The sequence below is a fragment of the Caretta caretta genome, chromosome 2 (assembly GCF_965140235.1).
Source record: "Caretta caretta isolate rCarCar2 chromosome 2, rCarCar1.hap1, whole genome shotgun sequence".
In the NCBI taxonomy this organism is placed as follows: domain Eukaryota; kingdom Metazoa; phylum Chordata; order Testudines; family Cheloniidae; genus Caretta; species Caretta caretta.
This window is the reverse complement of record NC_134207.1, coordinates 67,561,292-67,581,261: the sequence shown is the minus strand read 5'-3', so window position 1 is coordinate 67,581,261 and position 19,970 is coordinate 67,561,292. Positions and strand designations below refer to the sequence as shown.

The 19,970-nt window shown below is 42.3% G+C and overlaps 1 protein-coding gene across 3 annotated transcripts in view; it reads left to right on the top strand.

The window, feature by feature from the left end:
• Positions 1 to 9,589, top strand: part of LOC142071023 (uncharacterized) — a 103,991-nt gene extending 94,402 nt beyond the window's left edge. For 2 of the 3 annotated variants that reach the window (XR_012666977.1, XR_012666976.1), the window contains one exon: positions 946 to 4,594. Coding sequence is in view for 1 of the 3 variants with exons in the window: in XM_075125201.1 (XP_074981302.1) it covers positions 9,239 to 9,255 (17 nt within the window). In the remaining 2 variants the exon portion in view is untranslated. Of the gene's footprint in view, positions 1 to 945; positions 4,595 to 9,238 lie in introns of those variants that run through there. The other variant, XM_075125201.1, reaches the window with a different exon arrangement.
• The last annotated feature ends 10,381 nt before the right edge of the window (positions 9,590 to 19,970 follow it).

The following is a 19,970-nucleotide window of genomic DNA, read 5'->3' as shown; positions in this document are numbered from 1 at the left end:
TCTAGCCCAAGCATCTACACGGCAACTTTATAGCCCTGCAGTTCTAGACCCGTGACTTCAAGTCAGCTGACCCAGGCCAGCTGCATCCATGCCATGGGTCTTTTATTGCAGTGTAGACATATCCTCTGATTCTAATTGTTTTCAGGTCCTGGGCCTATAGCATCCGGTCTTATAGGCAAAGGGATACAAGAAATAATCTTAACTTTTAACTTTCTCTCAAATATCCTTCAAATAATATTTCAGTAATAGATGTGGCACACAGACTGTGTGATGGTGTTGTATGGAAGTTTTATCAGCACTCATTTGGGATGAAATGTATAACTCAGTTGTGGCTTCACTTCTTGTGAGTAATGTGGACTCTGGTCATGCTGATAAAAACTTTACATCGCTATGTATACTTTCTATGCATGTGTCAATATTCTTCTGAGTAAATTTTGGATCCTCAAATGATTACATAAAAGTTGATGATCATTCCTAGGTCCTCATCACTAGTATGTTAGCAGGTGGTACTATTTGAATGCTACAGTTTCCTATGAATTCATCAAAACTCCAAAGCATATCCAAAATATTTAGGTAAATTCAGCACCAGAAGATTCACTGCATACATTTATTTATTCATATAAAATAATACTAATAGTTATCCTTACTGCATGGTATAAAATGCTGTCAATGGGTATAGTCAGCTAGACTGCCCAAAATTACTTATCAAAACAACAAATCGTTTAGAATCCAATGCACCTGCTTTAGGCTTGCTTATAGTACCGAGTGGCAGATGTTGTGATATGCTTGTTTCCAGCAGATTTTGAGGCGAGTTAGAGAACTCAGGGAACAGATGTTAATTGTGTGAAGTTCCATTATAGTACTAATTATTATTGCAAGTTCTTTTCACTCTCACTCTTTTTACTTATTGACTTCTGAGATCATGTCTCTCCTTTTCTGTGACAGCTTTTTTAAGACAAACATGCACTGCAGAAGGCTGGAAAGAGCTGAGCCAGGTTGAATTCCAAAGAAAATTCACAGCAAAGATTTGCAATGCCCGGCGGGATCTGAAAAACTCCATGCAAAAATCATCTTGAAAACATCCTACCTCTGAGGTCTATGGGACTTTGATATGTAACTCCAGATAATCTAATGAGGATCCTCTGACTACATTTTCACATGGCATGTTAAGAAACTTGGTACTTCTGCTGAATAACTTGAAAAAGTCAATTATGAAACAATCTAAGGGATTTTTGGGCCATATAGAGTGCCTCAAGCATGGATATGAATGAGACTATGCATTAGAGAGAGAGAGAGAGATTTTTTACCACCTACTGTTACATTTATTTTTAAAATGGTGTTAGGATAGTAAATTTGAACAAAAGCATTGCATTTCTTTAGCTAGTTATCGTCATCCCTTACAATGCATTTTCTGTTGTGTCTGAGGATAACTGCATGATAGGGTGCCTTGTTCTTAGCACTTTGAGTAATATAAGTGAGCGCATGAAAATGGAGCCCTCCTGGAAAGGCTGTGCAAAATGCACCTCGTGAGCTAATTATGCACAAGATGGCATTTATGAACACGGATTGTTCAATAGAAAATGAAACACTTGGACACAACAAGTGGAAAGGTGAACGCTCAAGTCAAATCTAAGAGGAAACGGCATAATGAAGCAACTGTTTGATCAAAGTTCTGCATTGTTTTAAATTGTAAGTACCCCAGCCGGGAATCTTAACCCAAACAGAGTCCAAACTGCCCACATAAACAATAGTTCTTTATTCAATCTGGAGCCTCAAAGGCTCTTAAACAGTCATTCCAATCTTTGGCAATGGAACACTGAGGAGTGGCAGGGAGTGATGTACATACAAGGCTCCATCCGTTATAATAGAGCAAGTACTCAGATGGATGTAAAAGCATCAATCTCCTTTCACAGGATACGTGCTCGTGCTCTCATTACAGGGCACACATGCATTTTCTTTTCCAATCAGATATTTACATTTTTTTTTCACTTTTAAACACAGTGGCCATCCTAGCCCATCCAAAATTAAAACCTCTCTGCAAATGTGTGTGAGTTGATGAGTTATCTTATGATTATGTTGGTGCATATCAGATCAACTATATCTTCATGCCACATCTTGCCTCTTCTGCACCAAAATGTGGGAAGTGACAGATCATTTGCCTTCACAACACTATTCCTCCTTCACTGCGGGTCCATGGGTCTGAGATCCACACTGACCAAGCAGGACAACTACATCATCTGCAGCAGTCACGCAGAGATTATTCCCTAAAGTTGAGGCTGCTCTGCCTTTTTCTACACAGAGCCCTGCATTGGTAGGGCACCTGACTCCATCCATCTAAGGAGTGGTCCAAGGGCAGCCACTGGCAGGAAAAGCCGTAGTAATGGTGCTGCTGGGGAGTGTTGCCCCAGATCCAGTGCAGAGGCACTGAAATTCTAGCTGTGGGTTCAATCCCGCAAAGTGGTGAGCACTCCTGTGAGATGTTGTGGAGTCAGTGGGAATGGAGGGCACTTAGTACCTTGAAAGACCTATGGGCCATATTTTCAAATGTTCTGCATCCACAACTGAGGACAGATTTTCAAAAGAACTCATGTGCCATATAGGCCCCTAAAGTGGGTGCTCATCACGCAATATGTGGTGAACCGTTTTGAAAATCTGTCTGACACCGTGGCTGCTGAACCCTCTTGAAAGTGTGGATCTAGGTGGCTTACACAGAAGTGCCAAGTGCCTTGAGATCTCTGCACATTCCAGGGGAGCCTGGTTTTTCGGGACAGAGCTAGAGCTCATTAAATAGCAGCAAATTTAGCCCCATCAAAGAATTTGGATGAACTGCCCAAAGATAAGAGAAACTTGCAGGAGTTTCCAGCAAAATCCACATCAATGTTTCCCTTCAAATTCTGGAATTTAGTTACGTTGGGTTTTGTTTTTTATCCTACCACTACAACTGCACATTTTAAATACCAGATCTCATTTTTAAACATAAGAAGAGTCATTCACAACTGTTTGTTGGGCAGCGTGTCTCTTTATTAGACCATGCAAATAGGAGCCAGAGCTCCAGCATTGTCTATAAGGGTGAGTTCAAGACTTCGTGACCCTATCAAATTGTTTGTGTGACTTGAAAAATTAGTTCATGGATGTGAAGCATTTTTTTCTCCTTCAGTTTAAACCCATTTTTGTTCCGTGTTGCATTGCTGGCAAATTCTCAGTCTATGCTCCACCCTAACTCTTGCTCAACACAGCGTTTAAAACATAAATAGGACATTAATAGTTTCAACAAGGAAAGGAGCATCTTAAGAAACTGTTATGTGAACCTTAAACAGGCTTAGCAAAGGTATAATCCTAACTCTGCAGAAAAAAGTACAAGCACATAAAGTGTGTGTCTATGTGTATATTTTTATATAAAAAACCCCATGCTATACTAGTACAGGCTTTGTCGGTCTAGATCTTCCCTGATAGACTTATTTTTGTGTTCCTTGCTTGAATTTTCTAATAACTCTCACTTTTTTATTCAATACAGAGCTTTCCCTCTTTGCTCTTGAAAACTTCCTTGAGTACAGTCACATGACCCACTTTAATAGGTCTACCCTTATTCAGGTGGTCTCTTAGGCCTCCCAGGTGTTTCTCATAAGAAAGACAGCAGCCACTCTGTAAGTAATGGATACTAGTCACTCAGCATACTTCTGGCTAAGAAAACCCTGAGTTAAGGTAAGCTTTGTGGGAAAACTTCCGAATGTGATTCTAGAGACTGAGTGATGGGGAGGTGATTTTTTTCCCCCCAGAAGCTGAAAAATAAAGGAGCACTACTGTGTACAGGTTATGATAAGGCAGTTCTCTCTTCTCATGCAAGGGCGTTGTGATTCCAGTCAGGTCTTGTTTCTTTGTTTTAAACAATGTGTAATAAGGTGCTCTGTGGAAATTGTACCCAATAAGCAAAACCCTATAACTATTGAGATTTGGCAAAAATCTCATTGACTTTAATAGAACTGGGATTGGCCCCGTCTCTTATTTGGTCATAAATTGGTATTCTCTCTTTCTGTACCTGGTATGATCAGGATTGTGATTAGCTATTGTGTTATACTAGTCTATTTTATTTGGTGGCTAAAACTAATAGGAATCTGAATGAGGCCATGGGGGAAAAAAATGATACAAGCACAAAAGTGAAAAAATTGATATAAGCACAAAAAGCTGATTAACAGAGCCTGTTATGTGACACTATGTATCTTATGTGTAATTAGCAAGATGTAAACAGTTGTATTTAATAATTGCTTGTTGCACAGTTTGCAGTACAGCATGCTCTTTTTCTAAAGTTTTTAGGAAATAAGGCTAATACATACATGCCTAGAAAATACCATTCTGATGTATGCATCATAAAAAATGGCGCTATATAACTCAGTATGTTACATATAAAGAAAAGGAAGACTTGTGGCACCTTGGAGACTAACACATTTATTTGAGCATAAGCTTTCGTGAGCTACAGCTCACTTCATCGGATGCATTCAGTGGAAAATACAGTGGGGAGATTTATATACACAGAGAACAGGAAACAATGGGTGTTACCATACACACTGTAAGAGAGTGATCAGGTAAGGTGAGCTATTACCAGCAGGAGAGCCGGGGGTGGGGGGTGGGGACCTTTTGTAATGATAATCAAGGTGGGCCATTTCCAGCAGTTGACAAGAACGTCTGAGGAACAGTGGGAGGTGGAGGGGGGGAAATAAACATGGAGAAATAGTTTTACTTTGTGTAATGACCCATCCACTCCCAGTCTCTATTCAAGCCTAAGTTAATTGTATCCAGTTTGCAAATTAATTCCAATTCAGCAGTCTCTCGTTGGAGTCTGTTTTTGAAGTTACAATTACACTGATGATTATGTGTGTAAGTATGTTTGTTGCTTAATTTTGAAAAGCTTTTGTTATTCAGAGCCAACTATTGACAACTTCATTTTAGCGAGAGAGCTTGACATATCACAAGCAAAGTTAATGAATAAAAAAATAACACCATAACCATATAAACAGCATCATATGTACTAACTAATGTTTTGTCAGAAGTACCAAACTAAAAATGAAGGGGTGTTACCTGTTCTTTTGAAACTGTATGATAAACTCATTTACAGTTTCACAATGGTGCCTTGAATCTCAAATACACTTTGTGGGGTGTTTGTTTGGGGGGTTTTGTTGTTTTTGTTTTTATTTTAAATGTCTGTATTGATTTATTGCACATTCTATGCAAATAGTCATGTTGGTTTGGGCATGACTTGGTCTGCCAAAATTTGCAAGATGGTGAATTGATGAATTAGAACACAATACAAAAGTGAGGTACTGTATATAGTGTAGATTTTGAAGGCATTAACTGCAAAATGAATCAAATAAAGTGAAAATCATGTACTGTGAGATGATTTTCATAACAGTGAATATGTCTACAGAGCACTACAACAGGGCATCTGATCCATCCTGCACTGGTGTCATTCAATAATTACTTTTGAGAAATGGAAGATACTTGAGGGGTTTTCCAGACTTTCACTTCCCAGAATCTATTAATGGTACTAGATTATCCTTTAAAAATAATTCCATTAAATGGAGTGCTCCATTCAATCGCATGGCTCTATAGTCTACTCCAAAATATATTCATTCCATAAAAAGAAAAAAAGATATATTTTTGTGGGGGAAGGGGGTTGAATTGTGTGACTATTAGAGTTAACAAATTGTAGATGTCTTACGGGGGTATTTTTGGCACACTGTATCTCTTTTAAAAGGTTCTCTCTGACTTTATTCCACTGTGCCATTTCCACTGCTAGCAATTCATGAAGAGCAGCAATCTCCATTTCTCGGTGGTAAGGGGTTAAGATCGTTTCCAGTTCCAATTGAAGGAAATAGGATTTTTTTCCCCATTACTTTATGTGAGCTGGATCAAACCCTTAAAGTGCACATTTCCACCTTTTCTTTTAGTGCTTGGTATCCCCATTAAGAAAGTTACAGGTTGAGAATTCTGAGTATATATTCTACCTTAATCTTGGGTGTCTATAATTTACACTGTTAAGGTGAAATGTCTGCTATAAAGGTGAAGTTTATAGTAGACATAAATGAAATTAAGAACCTGGGTCTCCAGCAAAGAATCTTGTGTTTTATGGTACTTTTACTCACATAGCAATGACATATTAGAGGAGTTCAAGGCCTGGCAAAAAATTGAAATTGCTTGACCCGTTTGTGTATGTTTGAGGGCCAGTCTCTTGGTCACTTATTGAAGAACGCAAAAAGAAAAGGAGTACTTGTGGCACCTTAGCGACTAACCAATTTATTTGAGCATAAGCTTTCGTGAGCGACAGCTCACTTCATCGGATGCAAATACAGACTAACATGGCTGTTACTCTGAAACCTTATTGAAGAACATAGATCAGAGATATTTTATTTTTAAAAGAAAACAGGTCCTTGTCATTTTCTGCTGATGAGAAATGGCCCTTCAATCTCATCTGCTTTGTTTCTCAATATTTAAAGGTACTTTACCACTCAAGTCATGCCTGCTGCTACCAACCAATCAGCTTTGCTCCCGTTCCAAGAATGGGATCTCTGACATCTGTAACTAGTTTTATTTCTTCTATCTACCCTCTTTTTCTTAAAAGGACTTATCGTAGCAGGTTACAAAGGCAAGTTGAAGTATGCTATTAACTGCTTTATAACAAAGTCCCTTAACATACTGGGTATCGATCTTGTATGTCACAATGTGCAGTACATTAGGGATTGGATGGTTATTACTTTTTGAAATTGCAATTCCTTTGTTGCTTGTTAAATTCTTATTCAGAGCCCAAGTTTGGTATGGTGTGACAGAGCTTTGCCTTCTCTGACAAAAGAGACTTAATTTCATTTTCAATTAAAAAATAGAAAACAACCCCCCTTCCGCCAAGATCTAATTAATTTTCACTTCCAGAAAAGTTAATGGCCAAGGATGAAATTTACTTCACTCCTCTAAGGCCTGACTAAGTGGGGGAAAAATCACTTCCTCTGTCAGGAACCAGGGCATGGGACTGCAATCTGGGCCATAGTGGGGATGCTACTTGCATGGTATGCTTTGTCCATTGAATCCATGTGTGCATGGGTACTCTGGCCTATCCCTTGGCCAGTCCCCATTGCTTCCCTCTATGCCAAGCCATGTAGGATCAGCACAGAGTACAAGGGATGTAGAGAAGCTGTGGCTGTTCTGTCAGTGACCATCTCTCTTCTCTCCCCCCAATCTAATATGGGGCTTAAGTGGTACAGAGGACCTGGTATTATAAGTGTGGCTGTTTACATCTAGGTCCTGGTCCAAAACATGCTGAAGTTACTGGAAAAGCCAATGATTAGCTAAAAGTAAGTATTCATTGAGGAGTTTATCTTATCTTGAGTCTATAAACTCTGTCACAAGAAACTAAATTGGAATGTGAGCTGTTCTTTCCTTGCAAAGAACATTATCACTGTGGTTTGCATTTAAAATAGCTGTAACACATCAGTTTGAGACATTTAAATGTGGACAGAGTAAAAATGTTAGAATAAATCAAAATGGGAGCACTTCCCATTGTGTTTGGCTTTCTCTCAAAATCCTGTGATTTTTGGTATACATCGTGTATGGAAAAAATAGAATTCTAGCTTTGTATTCCCACCAATTATCTTTTCATTTGCAAGTTGTCTTTACTCTTGGGCACCATTTTGTTTTGTAACTCCTCTCATTGTGCCTTTAAATTTAATGTTGTGTGCCTGAATGAACACACATTGGTTATAAATCTGACTTAACCATATAGTACATCATATCCTACAAAATGTATATTTAAGTCCTCTTTAAAGTAGCAGATTAATTGTTGCTCTCTTGATGTTCTCCATTTTCATAGAACTAAACTGCAAGTGAATGAGTGTGCTGACTACTGGCAGGAGATACAATCAAGACAGTGCTATTGTGAGAACAACGGGAAGTCCGGTGGCACCTTAAAGACTAACAGATTTATTTGGGCATAAGCTTTCGTGGGTAAAAAACCCCACTTCTTCAGATGCAACATCTGAGATGCATCTGAAGAAGTGTTGTTTTTGGTTTTTTTATCCACGAAAGCTTATGCCCAAATAAATCTTAGTTTTTAGGGTGCCACCGGACTCCTCATTGTTTCTGTGGATACAGACTAACCTGGCTACCCCTCCAATACCTGATTGTAAGAGGACTTCTCTGGAGATTTCCGAGCCACAGTCAAGACTTTCAAAAGTGGATGCCTAATTTTAAGCTCATGTGTTCATATGTAGGCACTAAGAGTGGCTTGACTTTCAAAGGTGCTTACCACTCCCTTTCTACTTTGGTGTGAGCTACTCAGTGCTCAGCTCACTTAAAAATCAGGCCAGTTAGGTGTCTAAGTGTGGAGTTACAAGCATAACTTTACGGAGCTACTCTTGAGAATTTTGGCCCAGCAGTCAGATTTTAAGAAGAGAATGTTTGGTTGGGAAACACGTTAACAGGGAGATGGTGTCAGGATTTTGATATTTCCTGAGGTTTGCCCATGGCACAATTTTTTTTGTAAGAAACTTTTGTATTAGCAGGACAAATATGAGAATCCCATTCGATGAATGTGATAGCATTCTGCTCTCTGGTCCATGCCTCGGCTGATGGTCTGTTCTCCTTTCATATGTGGAACTTTATGTGAGGAATACACGCCCCGCCCCACCCTGCCCCTCTGCCCCCCTCCCCCAGAATGGTAGCACTCCCACTGATGGAAGTGGGAATTGAGTATGTAGGTAGGACAGAGCTTAGACTTGAGAGCATAATTTTACCCTAAATGAGGTATTTCTTTATGTGGGTATTTATTTTACATTCTTTATGTGGGTAATACTTTTCCATTCCATGCAATGTATCTTTTTAACACACTGAAAGAAATATAAATGTATCCAAGCTTTACTTAACATTTTTTTAAAAAATTACCTTTGAAATCATGATATTAAGCACTCATAAAAGACTGGATTTTAATCTGTTAAACCATTGTAATTGATTGAGTGGTGGGGTTTTTTGTTTCTTATACTAGAGTAAATGTGATCAGCGATTTTTGAGCAATACCTGTATTGTTTTATTTAATTCAGTGTTTAAATGTTGATCATTTTAAAAGAAGTTTTCCCCTAGATGCAGCTGCCTTTTTTAGGACGACAGAAGTTAATTGTTCAAAAAAATAACTTTCCTCTTTCTGTAAGAGAAAGCAGAAGATCAATGTATTTCCCAACCACAGGCTTTACTTTCTTCCCAGGACTGCAGCTGCCATGACGCACACATGTTTTCTCAGAATGAGAAGAACTTGAAACTCACCATAATCACAGCTGTCACTTTCTACGCAGCCAGACACACCCAGAGTGCTAGTCTCTTTTCAGGAATTTAATCCCCAGAATAATATTTAAAACACCATGCAAAATGACTTGTTTTATGCTAGCAACACTTTTTTCCCAGCTGTATAAAAGCTGGCTTGCTCTTTCTCAGAATTGTAGATGTGTGAAGGAAGGGACATGAGACACAAAAAGAGGGGTTAAAGCCTGTGCTACTGTCGTTATTGTGACCTTTTCACAGCACAGATGCAACAACTCCCAGTTGAAATAAATAAAAAGACAAGTCTGCTCTGTAAAAGAATGAATCTATTGTCATTTAAAAGTTTCATCTTCTTGATCTCTTCTGATTTCCAGAGTATACAATGTACTGTTGCTTCCTGTTTCATATAATATTAAGTCAGTGTAGACATTTCTGGAGCCAGATTTTTCTACTGCTATAAATTGGTATAGTTTTGAGTTCAGTGGAAATATGTCAATTTTATGCCAGCTAAGGATCTGGCTGTAGCCTGCAGTAAACAAATGATGCTGTTGTCCAAGATGTACTTTCCTAGTGGCAACAAAGATATTGCAAAATTGCTATTTAGACACCACCCCTCCAAAAATGATCAAACCCAACACACGTACTCAGAACAGGAGAGGATGGAGAGATGTGAGGGGGCAGTTTCCAGCTCCCTCAAATTTCTCCCTTCTACCCCATCCCTGACATGATTTAGAACAGCTGGTGGGCTCCTCCAGGTTGTGCCACTGGTGTAGGGTTCTTAATAGATCCTGCACAGTGCAGATAAAGGTAGCAGAGTTCTGCTCCAGCCCAGCCCATCCATGTCCACTTCATGCCTTGCAAGTAAGATGGATGACTATGCAGGGCTGTCAGCAAAACAGCTAGACTCTCTGGTAGTTCCCCATCAAAAGGGTACTACTTTGCTTGACACTTGTAGGTAGTGTGACAAAGTTCCTCCTCTACCTTGGTGGGTCTTGCGTTTATTGGTGGATTTGCTCGCCTTGGAGCTTCACAACAGCCCTCAGTTTGGCTGTTTTCATGAACCCACAGTCCAGGTCAACTCCTCCTGTGTCTGACCAGGAGTTGGGAGGTTTGGGGGGATCCCAGGCCCGCCCTCTATTCCAGGCTCCAGCCCAGGGCCCTGTGGAATGCAGCTGTCTAGAGTGCCTCCTGGAACAGCTGTGCAACAGCTACAACTCCCTGGACTACTTCCCCATGGCCTCCTCCCAACACCTTTATCCTCAGCATAGGACCTTCCTCCTGGTGTCTGATAGTGCTTGTACTCCTCAGTCCTCCAACAGTATGCGTTCTCACTCCCAGCTCCTTACACATGCACCACAAACTGAAGTGAGCTCCTTTTGAAACCCAGGTGCCCTGATTAGCCTGCCTTAATTGATTCTAGCAGCTTCTTGATTGGCTGCGGGTGTTCTAATCAGCCTGTCTGTCTTAATTGTCTCCAGAACGTTCCTGATTGTTCTGGAACCTTCCCTGTTACTTTACCCAGGGAAAAGGGACCTACTTAACCTGGGGCTAATATATCTGCTTTCTATTACTCTCCTGTAGTCATCTGGCCTGACCCTATCACAGTAGATAGGTTATGGTCCCTTTGTGCCTTAATGAATTACAGCATCTGGCCCATGATCCTGTATTCCTTACTCGGACATAATTAACAGTGATGTTAATGGGAGCTTTGCCTGTGTGCATATTGTACAATCAGGCCCCTAAAATGCTGCTATAAAATAAATTACTCCATGCTAATTACAGCAGAAATAGATTTGTTTCTTCCACAAAGTTGATGGGATTGGCCCGTTGTGTTCAATCGGGGTTAACATACTTTTTGTAGATAGTATGGAAAATACATTGATCTATGGAAGATTGAATTTAATTCCTTGAAATAACTGTATAAACAGGCACTTGAATAATCCACTTTTCGGTTTGCTTGTACAAAAGCTTTGCCTTTGAAATACTGACCTTGCAATACAAGAAGGTTATAGGCTCCTATTTCTCCATAGCAAACAAAGCTCTTGTTTTGATTTTGAATTTAGGCTTGGGGACTGTGAAAGAATTGCAGTATTAATCCTAAATTTTATAGTCTTTATTGATCAAAAGATCTTATCGCATAATCATGCTTTAAATGGAGAATCCATAGCGCTAGATCCTTCTGGGACACTCACTTTACTTCGTTTTATTTATTTTTACAATGCAACACATTTGTTTTCTACAGGAATTTATATCTACACTGTGATGCATCCATACACACTATATAGCAGTTTGCTCATAAAACTACAGTCCAGTGCTGACTCAGGAGTGCAGTTTAAGTCAGAGGCTGAAAAAGAACAAAGTTGGTTCGATAAATTGTGTCAGTACATGCCATTTCTGAGACTGCCTAAATCCAATTCTTTAGCAAGCTGGCAAAACAGCAAAATAGTAAAGCCCTACCAGCTCAGTTGCATTAAAGAAGTTCAATCAAATGCTTGCTGCTAGCCTTGAGTCCCTATTTGCACAGTAACGTAGGACTAAACAAATTTCTACCTAAAACTGCTGTAATAAGCTGTGGTTGAGCCCTGGTTCAATTTCACACCACTACTGTGCTGTGGATACCCAAGTCATTTTCAGTATATTAATGGCCACTTGGGGTAGCAAACAGTTTGATGCTGGCTGCTGTGTAGTGCTCTTGTATTAAGCTCTGTAAGGATGAAAAATAGTGTTTACATTTATTCAGTCTATTTAAACAAAGGAAATAGCACAGGAAACAGTTTCCTTATGCAACGTCTGTATTTGCTGCCCTGCCACATCCTTGCTATTGCACAGAGACTATCTTGGACACATTTAAGTGACACTCTGACAAGATTGTGTTATTTAATATGTTTCATAAAACAGGATTCTAGGAGCTGCACTTATCCAGAGTACAGAAACTCGTCATGAGGCCTATGTTTCTACTCAAAACAGTTCAAGTTCTGAATTTCAACTAACAAATATCTTTAATGACATGCTATTGAACAATATATGCACCAAGAATTATTCATTTGAATTCTAAAACAAATCTGAGAAAATCACAACATACTTGCAGAAAAATTGCAAATGGAAAGAGGTGAAATACATTTAATAAATAACTTGTTATTCACCCAGTTCTATTTAGTTAAATCAGTGTAACTCATTAAGAGTGACCGAAGTCTCAGGACAAAATGCCATTAAAAACTGAACACCTCTGTGACAGTAGAAACTGTTAGTTTGGATTTATTAGAAGCAAAATTTAAATGTTTCACTGCTGTATGAAACTATTATGTGCTGCTGTTGGCTCTTTCTACAGTTTCTGGCCTTAAATCTATACGTGAAGATTTATCGTCATTCTGTTTTTCTTTATATAACACCCAGTAGTTTCTTAGGTGCTGTACAAATAGTGGCAAAGGATTCTATTATACTGGTATTTCATTAAAAGCTCAAAACTGGCTATACCATTATTTATGCTGCAGTTGAGAAGGTCTGGGTACTTGATATCAGCATATATCTTAAACTGGGGGGAGAGGGGATGGGAAAGTGTACACAGCATACACATTTTACTTGGTACAAGTTCACTGGCATTATCCCGGATATCAGTCTATAACTTATAGGGCAATTTGGATTCCTGTTACACTACAGTGGGCAGGCCTCTTAGGACCAACATTAGTTAAAATTTATTAGCAACATGCTGGCTCATTCATTTCCCAGTTCTTGGATGGGTAGATAAATTTCCAACCTTTGATCTATTTTTCTTTTAGATTGTAAGATAGTGATTAAGAACTGCATGTGTCTGCAAACACTTTATGCTAGGAGGGTGATCTTGCCTTCAGACACAGATTTGGGGGAAAGATGAATGTGTTCGTTCTCTTCCTTGGAAGGTTTGAGTGTAATCATCAGTGGCTGACTTCAAGATGTTGCTTTGGTCAAGGAGGTCAGATTTAGCCAAGGTGAGGAAACCTATGATGTTAGGGATGGCTTTACAAATCCCAGAAAATTGGAAGTAACCAGTCTACCATGGCAGGGGTGATCAATGCATTTGACCTGCCATTGCACGCTTTAATACAAAACATTCTCTTTGTGAGCTAGGAATGATTAAGGATATTCCACTTACCCATTTTCTGCTAAAGTTCTAAGCATCCTCAGAAGGTGTCCAGCTGTGTTTGTCACCATATATATTCCACCTTTGGGTGCTCTTTCCATTTCCTTCAGGCCTTGATCCAGAATGGCCTGTGAGGTGAGCAGCAAGATGTGTATAGCTGAGATGTGAGTGTAGGCTAACGTGGAACAAGTGAGAATGATAACCAACAGGGTTAGTCCTCTATACTGTTAGTGCTGTTGAGTACCCATTCCACACTCAAGTACAGATTAAAAGAGGAACTTTGTCCATGATAGCTCTGTTTTGAGGAGACATCAGCCTATACATGCAAACCTCAGCATGTATAGGAAGTGCTTAGCTACCCACCCTCTTTGGACCCACTACTGCTACAAGCAGGAGTAACTTGGATGCTGCATAGTAGCACTCTCCTTAAAGCAGGATCATGTCCCCATATATCTCATCCTCCTCCTACCTTTTCACCTTCCACATGTATGCACAAGTATTGTGGAGGATCAAGTCCTAAGTATAATCTGGACATCAGAAACCACACAAGTGCCTCTTCTAAGTTAAGAAATATTAATACTCAGCACTCTATGTCCAAAGCACTGTATGAATTTGAATTACAACATCCTCAAGGTGTAGCTATCATTCAGCAAGCTACATTTGAAATGAAGGTGGACTTTTCCATGTCCCCATTCATTGATGGGCATCCGCTGAAGAAAACTGACCAGAAGGTAAGTTCTTATGGAGAAAAAAGGAATTCAAACTTTTGACATCAAGAATGTTTAGCCTTCACCTTACTTATCTAATTATTGCCTTTTGAAGTAAACAGAAGCATGTTGTGGCTTACCACTCATGGATTGAAATGTATCGATTACTTATCACTGGCAATATAGCTACATAAGACACACAGGTCGGCCGGCCTTACCATGAGTTAACAGTGCCAATGACTGACCTACTCATTACCCAGCAAGAAGCTTCCCCTTGGAGAACCCCTGTACCTGCACAAATGAAGTCAATGTGGTTCTGTGAAGGTAGAGAGGCCAGGATACAATAGGAAATCCAGAGGAGGGAATAAACTAGGGGGTTAGTAGGATATTCTGTTGTAGTGATTATGGAATTAATAAGTTTTCAGGAGGAATCTAAATGAGTAGTGAGGCTTCTATTCTAAATATGCCTCTCTTGTTAAGAAGAGACTGCATTTTCTAAGACCTGCTTTTGTTTATAATGAACTGGAATGTAACTCTAGTCACAAGGGTAGCCACCACATATAGCCATAGTATAAATATTTTATACAGTCCCTTGAAGATGTAAATTGCTTTGTACTGTAATGTTTGAGTATTCTAATAAGTTTCCAGTCTCCTAAATTTTATGGAAACAGTGTTTGAGTAATACTCCCCATGACCCTAGTATGTAATAATAAAGAACAAGTTGTTTATCCTTCTGCAGAGTATGCTGATATAAATATTTCATGAAATTAATACAATGAAAAGCTGAAGATCCAGGGACTTCAGGATTCATAGGATAAATTACTTGATTGTATTAATAGGCAATAATTGTTGATTGGTTTTGAAGTGGGAAGATCATTTTGTTCTTCTTTGAGCACTGATCTCTATGTGTATTTCACATGAGGATGTCATAAGCCTGCCACTGAAGAATTTGCAAGTAATGTCCATTGATCCACAGCTATGCCCTGACACACCACATGCTCAGGACCAAGGTATCAGGGAAGGGGTGGACCTACTGCCTCTCCAGTTCCTTCTTACCACCACATCGCCTGAGTCAAATCCTCTGTCTGAAGCTGCTTCATCATTTTATTATCTGTATTGTAAATAGTTCTAAGTCTTTTACTCTTTTAGTGCTAGAATAGTCTTGGTTTAGTATAGAGTAGTTTTTGCCCACCTTGGGGATCCTCCCTGTGCTTCTCCTGAGGAGAAGGACTATTCCCAGAGTTCCAGGGTCTATGAACTACATCTCCTGCCCACATTCCTGCATCAGCGACAATCATCGGCATGGCCGAACTCCCTGGAGGAGGCTCACATCTCCACCAAGTGCAGCATCGGCTATTCCTTCCCTCCCCAAACCTCCTCAGTTAAAGCTCTTGGGTATCTCAGGGAGACCCCAGTCAGACTCAGGCCAAGAGGATTCCCCGTACATCAGTCTGCCAGCAATGACCCTCCGAGCACAAGCTCTGGAGCCGAGACATCCCCTTCATATTGGTGCACATAACATTCATGTGCTGGGAGTGGGGGCAAAGGGTTCAGAGAGTGGGAGGGGGCTCAGGGCTGGGGCAGAGGGTTGGATGCAGGGGGTATGGGCTCCAGCTGGGGGTGCAGGCTCTGGGGTAGGGCTGGGGGTGAAAGGTTTGGGGTACAGGAGGGTGCTTTGGCAGGGAGAGAGGACTCCCCGCAGCAGCACCTGGGCTGGGGGTGAGAGGTGCCTCTCCCTGCTGCGGCGAGGCTGGGACTGCAGGATAGGTGCCCCTCCCCCAGCCCCAGCAGCAGTTGTGGGCTGGGGGAGGGGTGCCCCGGCTGTGCCTGGGTTCTGGGCCACAGCAGAGTTGGGGCCAGGGAAGGGGTACTGCAGCAGGTCCAGGGTGTCCTGGCCACGGCAGATCCCTAGGCGGGTTCCCTGAGTGCCTGCACGGCACTAAGTAGGCTGCTGCACGGCTGTGCAGTTACAGGGAACATAGGTGGGATATTAAGAACAGGGCCACTGATTCAATGAAGATCAGCTTCCTCATCACCTTTGCCATCCCATTAGCCAGAAGGGTGAGTAAAGTAAGGATGTTCATGGCTGACCCACTATACACCATAATGACAGGTTTCAGAGTAACAGCCGTGTTAGTCTGTATTCGCAAAAAGAAAAGGAGTACTTGTGGCACCTTAGAGACTAACCAATTTATTTGAGCATGAGCTTTCGTGAGCTACAGCTCACTTCATCGGATGCATACCATGGAAACTGCAGAAGACATTATATACACACATGGTCTCTGTGTGTATATAATGTCTTCTGGAGTTTCCACGGTATGCATCCGATGAAGTGAGCTGTAGCTCACGAAAAGCTCATGCTCAGATAAATTGGTTAGTCTCTAAGGTGGCACAAGTACTCCTTTTCTTTCCACCATACACCATATTTCATAAGAAGGCTTCCCTTTCCCTCACCTGAAAGTCATCCTTGAGGTAATTTCTGTGTTTCACATAAAATCAGTCCAATCACTTAATGATATTCTTTCCAAAACCTCGTGTTTCCAGTGAGGAGAGGAGACTTCACTCCTTTGATGTCAGATGGGTTCTCGTGTTTTACCTGTAAAGAACCAAACCAGTTAGGAAAAAGTGTCTACTCTGTTGCTATAGCAGAGCAATCACAGGAACAAATGTTGTCTGCCCAGAGACACTCTCCAAGCAGATAGGCAGCTCGATCACTCTGTTAGCAGTTGGTATGTCTCCTTCCCGCAGGTGGGCTGAAGACCCTGTGATGGGCTGGATCTCTTGGGAAGTCACCTGATGTGCTGAGATACCACTGAGTCTACCTGTTCTGCCAGCATAGGCCCCCTTTAACCTGTTTTGCTAAGCCAGGCTCTTAAAACCTCCTCTAACCTACACACAGATAGGGCCAGATCAGCTTTGGGAAGATTCCGCTTAAGGGACTTGCTCCAGCACTCAGATGTCCCTTGGAGTATAGACACAAAGATATATTGTTTTCACCTCTTCCCTCAATGTGGAAAATATTATGCACAATTTCTCATGCTCCTGCCGCCCAGTTAGAAATCACATAAACTGGGTTGTAGTGTAAACCTGTGTGATGGGTTCAGTCACAGAGACCCCCTTGGGACTGTTACCGGACACGCTGAAATTACCTCTGAGCCTGTTTTCCCTGCCAGCTTGGGACTCCAGAATCCTGTCTTGTTGTGCCAGACACACTAGCCTGCTACAAACACAGACCCAGGTCTGGTCCAAGCCCCAAAAGCTGCAGACTTTAACTAAAAACTGCTCATCAAGTTACCTACCTCCAGCACCCAGACACCCAGTTCCCAATGGGATTCAAACCGCAAATAAATCCGTTTTACTCTGTATAAAGCTTATACAGGATAAATTCATAAATTGTTTGCCCTCTATAACACTGATAGAGATGCACAGCTGTTTGCTCCCCCAGATATTAATCACTTATTCTGGATTTACTAATAATAAAATCACTTTTGTTTAAGTATAAAAATGAAGATTTAAGTGGTTTCAAGTAATAACAGACAGAACAAAGTAAGTCACCAAGCAAAATAAAGCAAACACACACAAGTCTAAGCCTAATACATTAAACTGATTACAGGTAATCTCACCCTCAGAGATGTTCCAATGAACTTCTTTCACAGACTAGACTCCTTCCTACTCTGGGCCCAATCCTTCCCCCAGATACAGTCCTTGTTAGTTCCAGCAGACATCTCAGGTAGTAACTAGTGGTTTTCTCATGACTGGCAGCCCCTTTGTCCTGCTCCACCCCCTTTTATAGCTTTTGCACAAGGTGGGAGTCCTTTGTCTGTGCTTGGCCATCACCCCTCCTTCTGAATAGGAGCATAGAAGGCTTAAAATGGATTCCAGTATCAGGTGACATGATCACATGTCCTGTGAGACCCCAGCCTCCATTCTTTCTGGGCTGGCCCACACATACACAGGAAAGTTTGCAAGTAAACAGAGTCATTTACATTCATTGATTCTGAAGCACCATTAATGGCTTCCACTTAATATTTACATCAGTAATACAAGTTTATATCTTATTCTCCTAACTTCAGACAGAAATAATACATGCAAACAAATAGGACAAACACACTCAATATGTTATAAGCTTTGTAACAATACCTTACAAGAGACCTTTTCCATAAAGCATATTCCAGTTACATATTTTCTAACTTATGTGACAAAGTTCCTCCTCTATCTTGGTGGGTCCTGTGCTTTTTGGCAGATTTGCTTGCCTCAGAGGCTCACAGCAGCCCTCAGCTTCTGCTAGAGGCTCAAGCCTCCCATTCACACAGCTAGCCTCATCACTGGCCAGCATGGGGGAAAAAGAGAATAATCCCTGCTGTCTGTCTGTCCCACCTAGTGGGTTGGGGACAGGCCAGATCCATTTCCAAATTAGCCCTTCCCTTCTGGTGTTTCTCACCTTCCTTTCTGGTGTTTCTCACAGCCTCCTGTGTCCAATCAGGAGTTGGGGGGAACCTAGGCTTACCCTCTACACTACATTCCAGCCCAGGGCCTTGTGGATATCAGCTGTCTACATTGTCCCCTGTATCAGCTGCATGACAGCTATAACTCCCTGGACTACTTCCCCTTCCCCCAGCACCTTCTTTATCCTCTCTGCAAGATCTTCCTCCTGAAGCCTGATCACGCTTGTACTCTTCAGTCCTCCAGCAGTACAACTTCTCACTCCTTGCACACCCTCCACCACTGACTCACGGGAGGTCCTTTTTAAACCACGTATCCTGATTAACCTGCCTGCCATAATTGATTCTAGTAAGTTCTTAATTGGTTCCAGGTGTCTTAATTAGCTTGTCTGTCTTAATTGGTTCTAGCATGCTCCTGATTGCTCTAGGGCAGCCCCTGCTCTGGTCACGCAGGGAACAGAAGACTGTTCATCCAGTGGCCAGTATATTTGCCTTCGACCAGACTCCTGTACCCCCCTAGTCTGGAAGGAGGAGGGAGACTGCTGCTGCTGCTGCTGCTGCGGGGCCTTGGCCCTTGCTGCTGCCGCTGCCACCACTGCTCCAGCTCCAGCTCCAGCTGCCCCCCTGGCCGGGCCGGACGCCATCTCCCCTACCTGGTTGCTGGCCAGCTACTGGACCCGCCCACCCTTGGGTGCTGCCGCTACTTTCCAACTGCAGCCCCTTGGGGGGGGCTGCTGGCCCGCTCCCCGGGGGTGGGGGGGGAGTGAGGGACCCCTACCCCAGCCGTCGGCGCTACCGCTGCTGTGGATGATACCACCATCACCACCATCACCACCACCTGTGAGGGGTCTTCTCTGCCTGCCTGGTCACCGGGTTGCTGCCTGGAGCTGCTGCTGCTGCCTGCGAGCTGCCGGACCCCGGAGGAGGCGGGGACGAGGCCATCTGCTGCTGGGGGAGCGCACACGGACTTGGTAGACCACTGTGGAGGGGGCCAGGAAGCTGAGTAACTCTCGGACTGTGCTCTTGTGGTGGGGGTTTTGACTGTGTTTGTGGGAACACAGGGGTGTGGCGTGGAGCCTGCCCCCTAGTCCATCAGTGTGCCCCCCAACCCCCACCACCACCACTGTCAGCGCTGTCCCCTCCACCACCCCCAGCGGACACTCACCATCTGCCTCCAGCTCCTGCTTCTGGGATTCCACTGCCTGCTGGGCCTGCTGCCCCTTTCACCACCTTTGGGGCCTGCAGCAGCAGCCAGCCCGCAGTGACTTTCTTTCACGAGCGCACGTGGGCGCACGTGCCCCCCGCCCCATCCTGGACTGACCCCCCCCTTACCAGCCCCCAGCTTTGTCCCTGGCTCCCTGCCCCATTTTCCCCTTGCAGCCTTCTGCCCTCCCCTTTACCCCAGCACCTCGC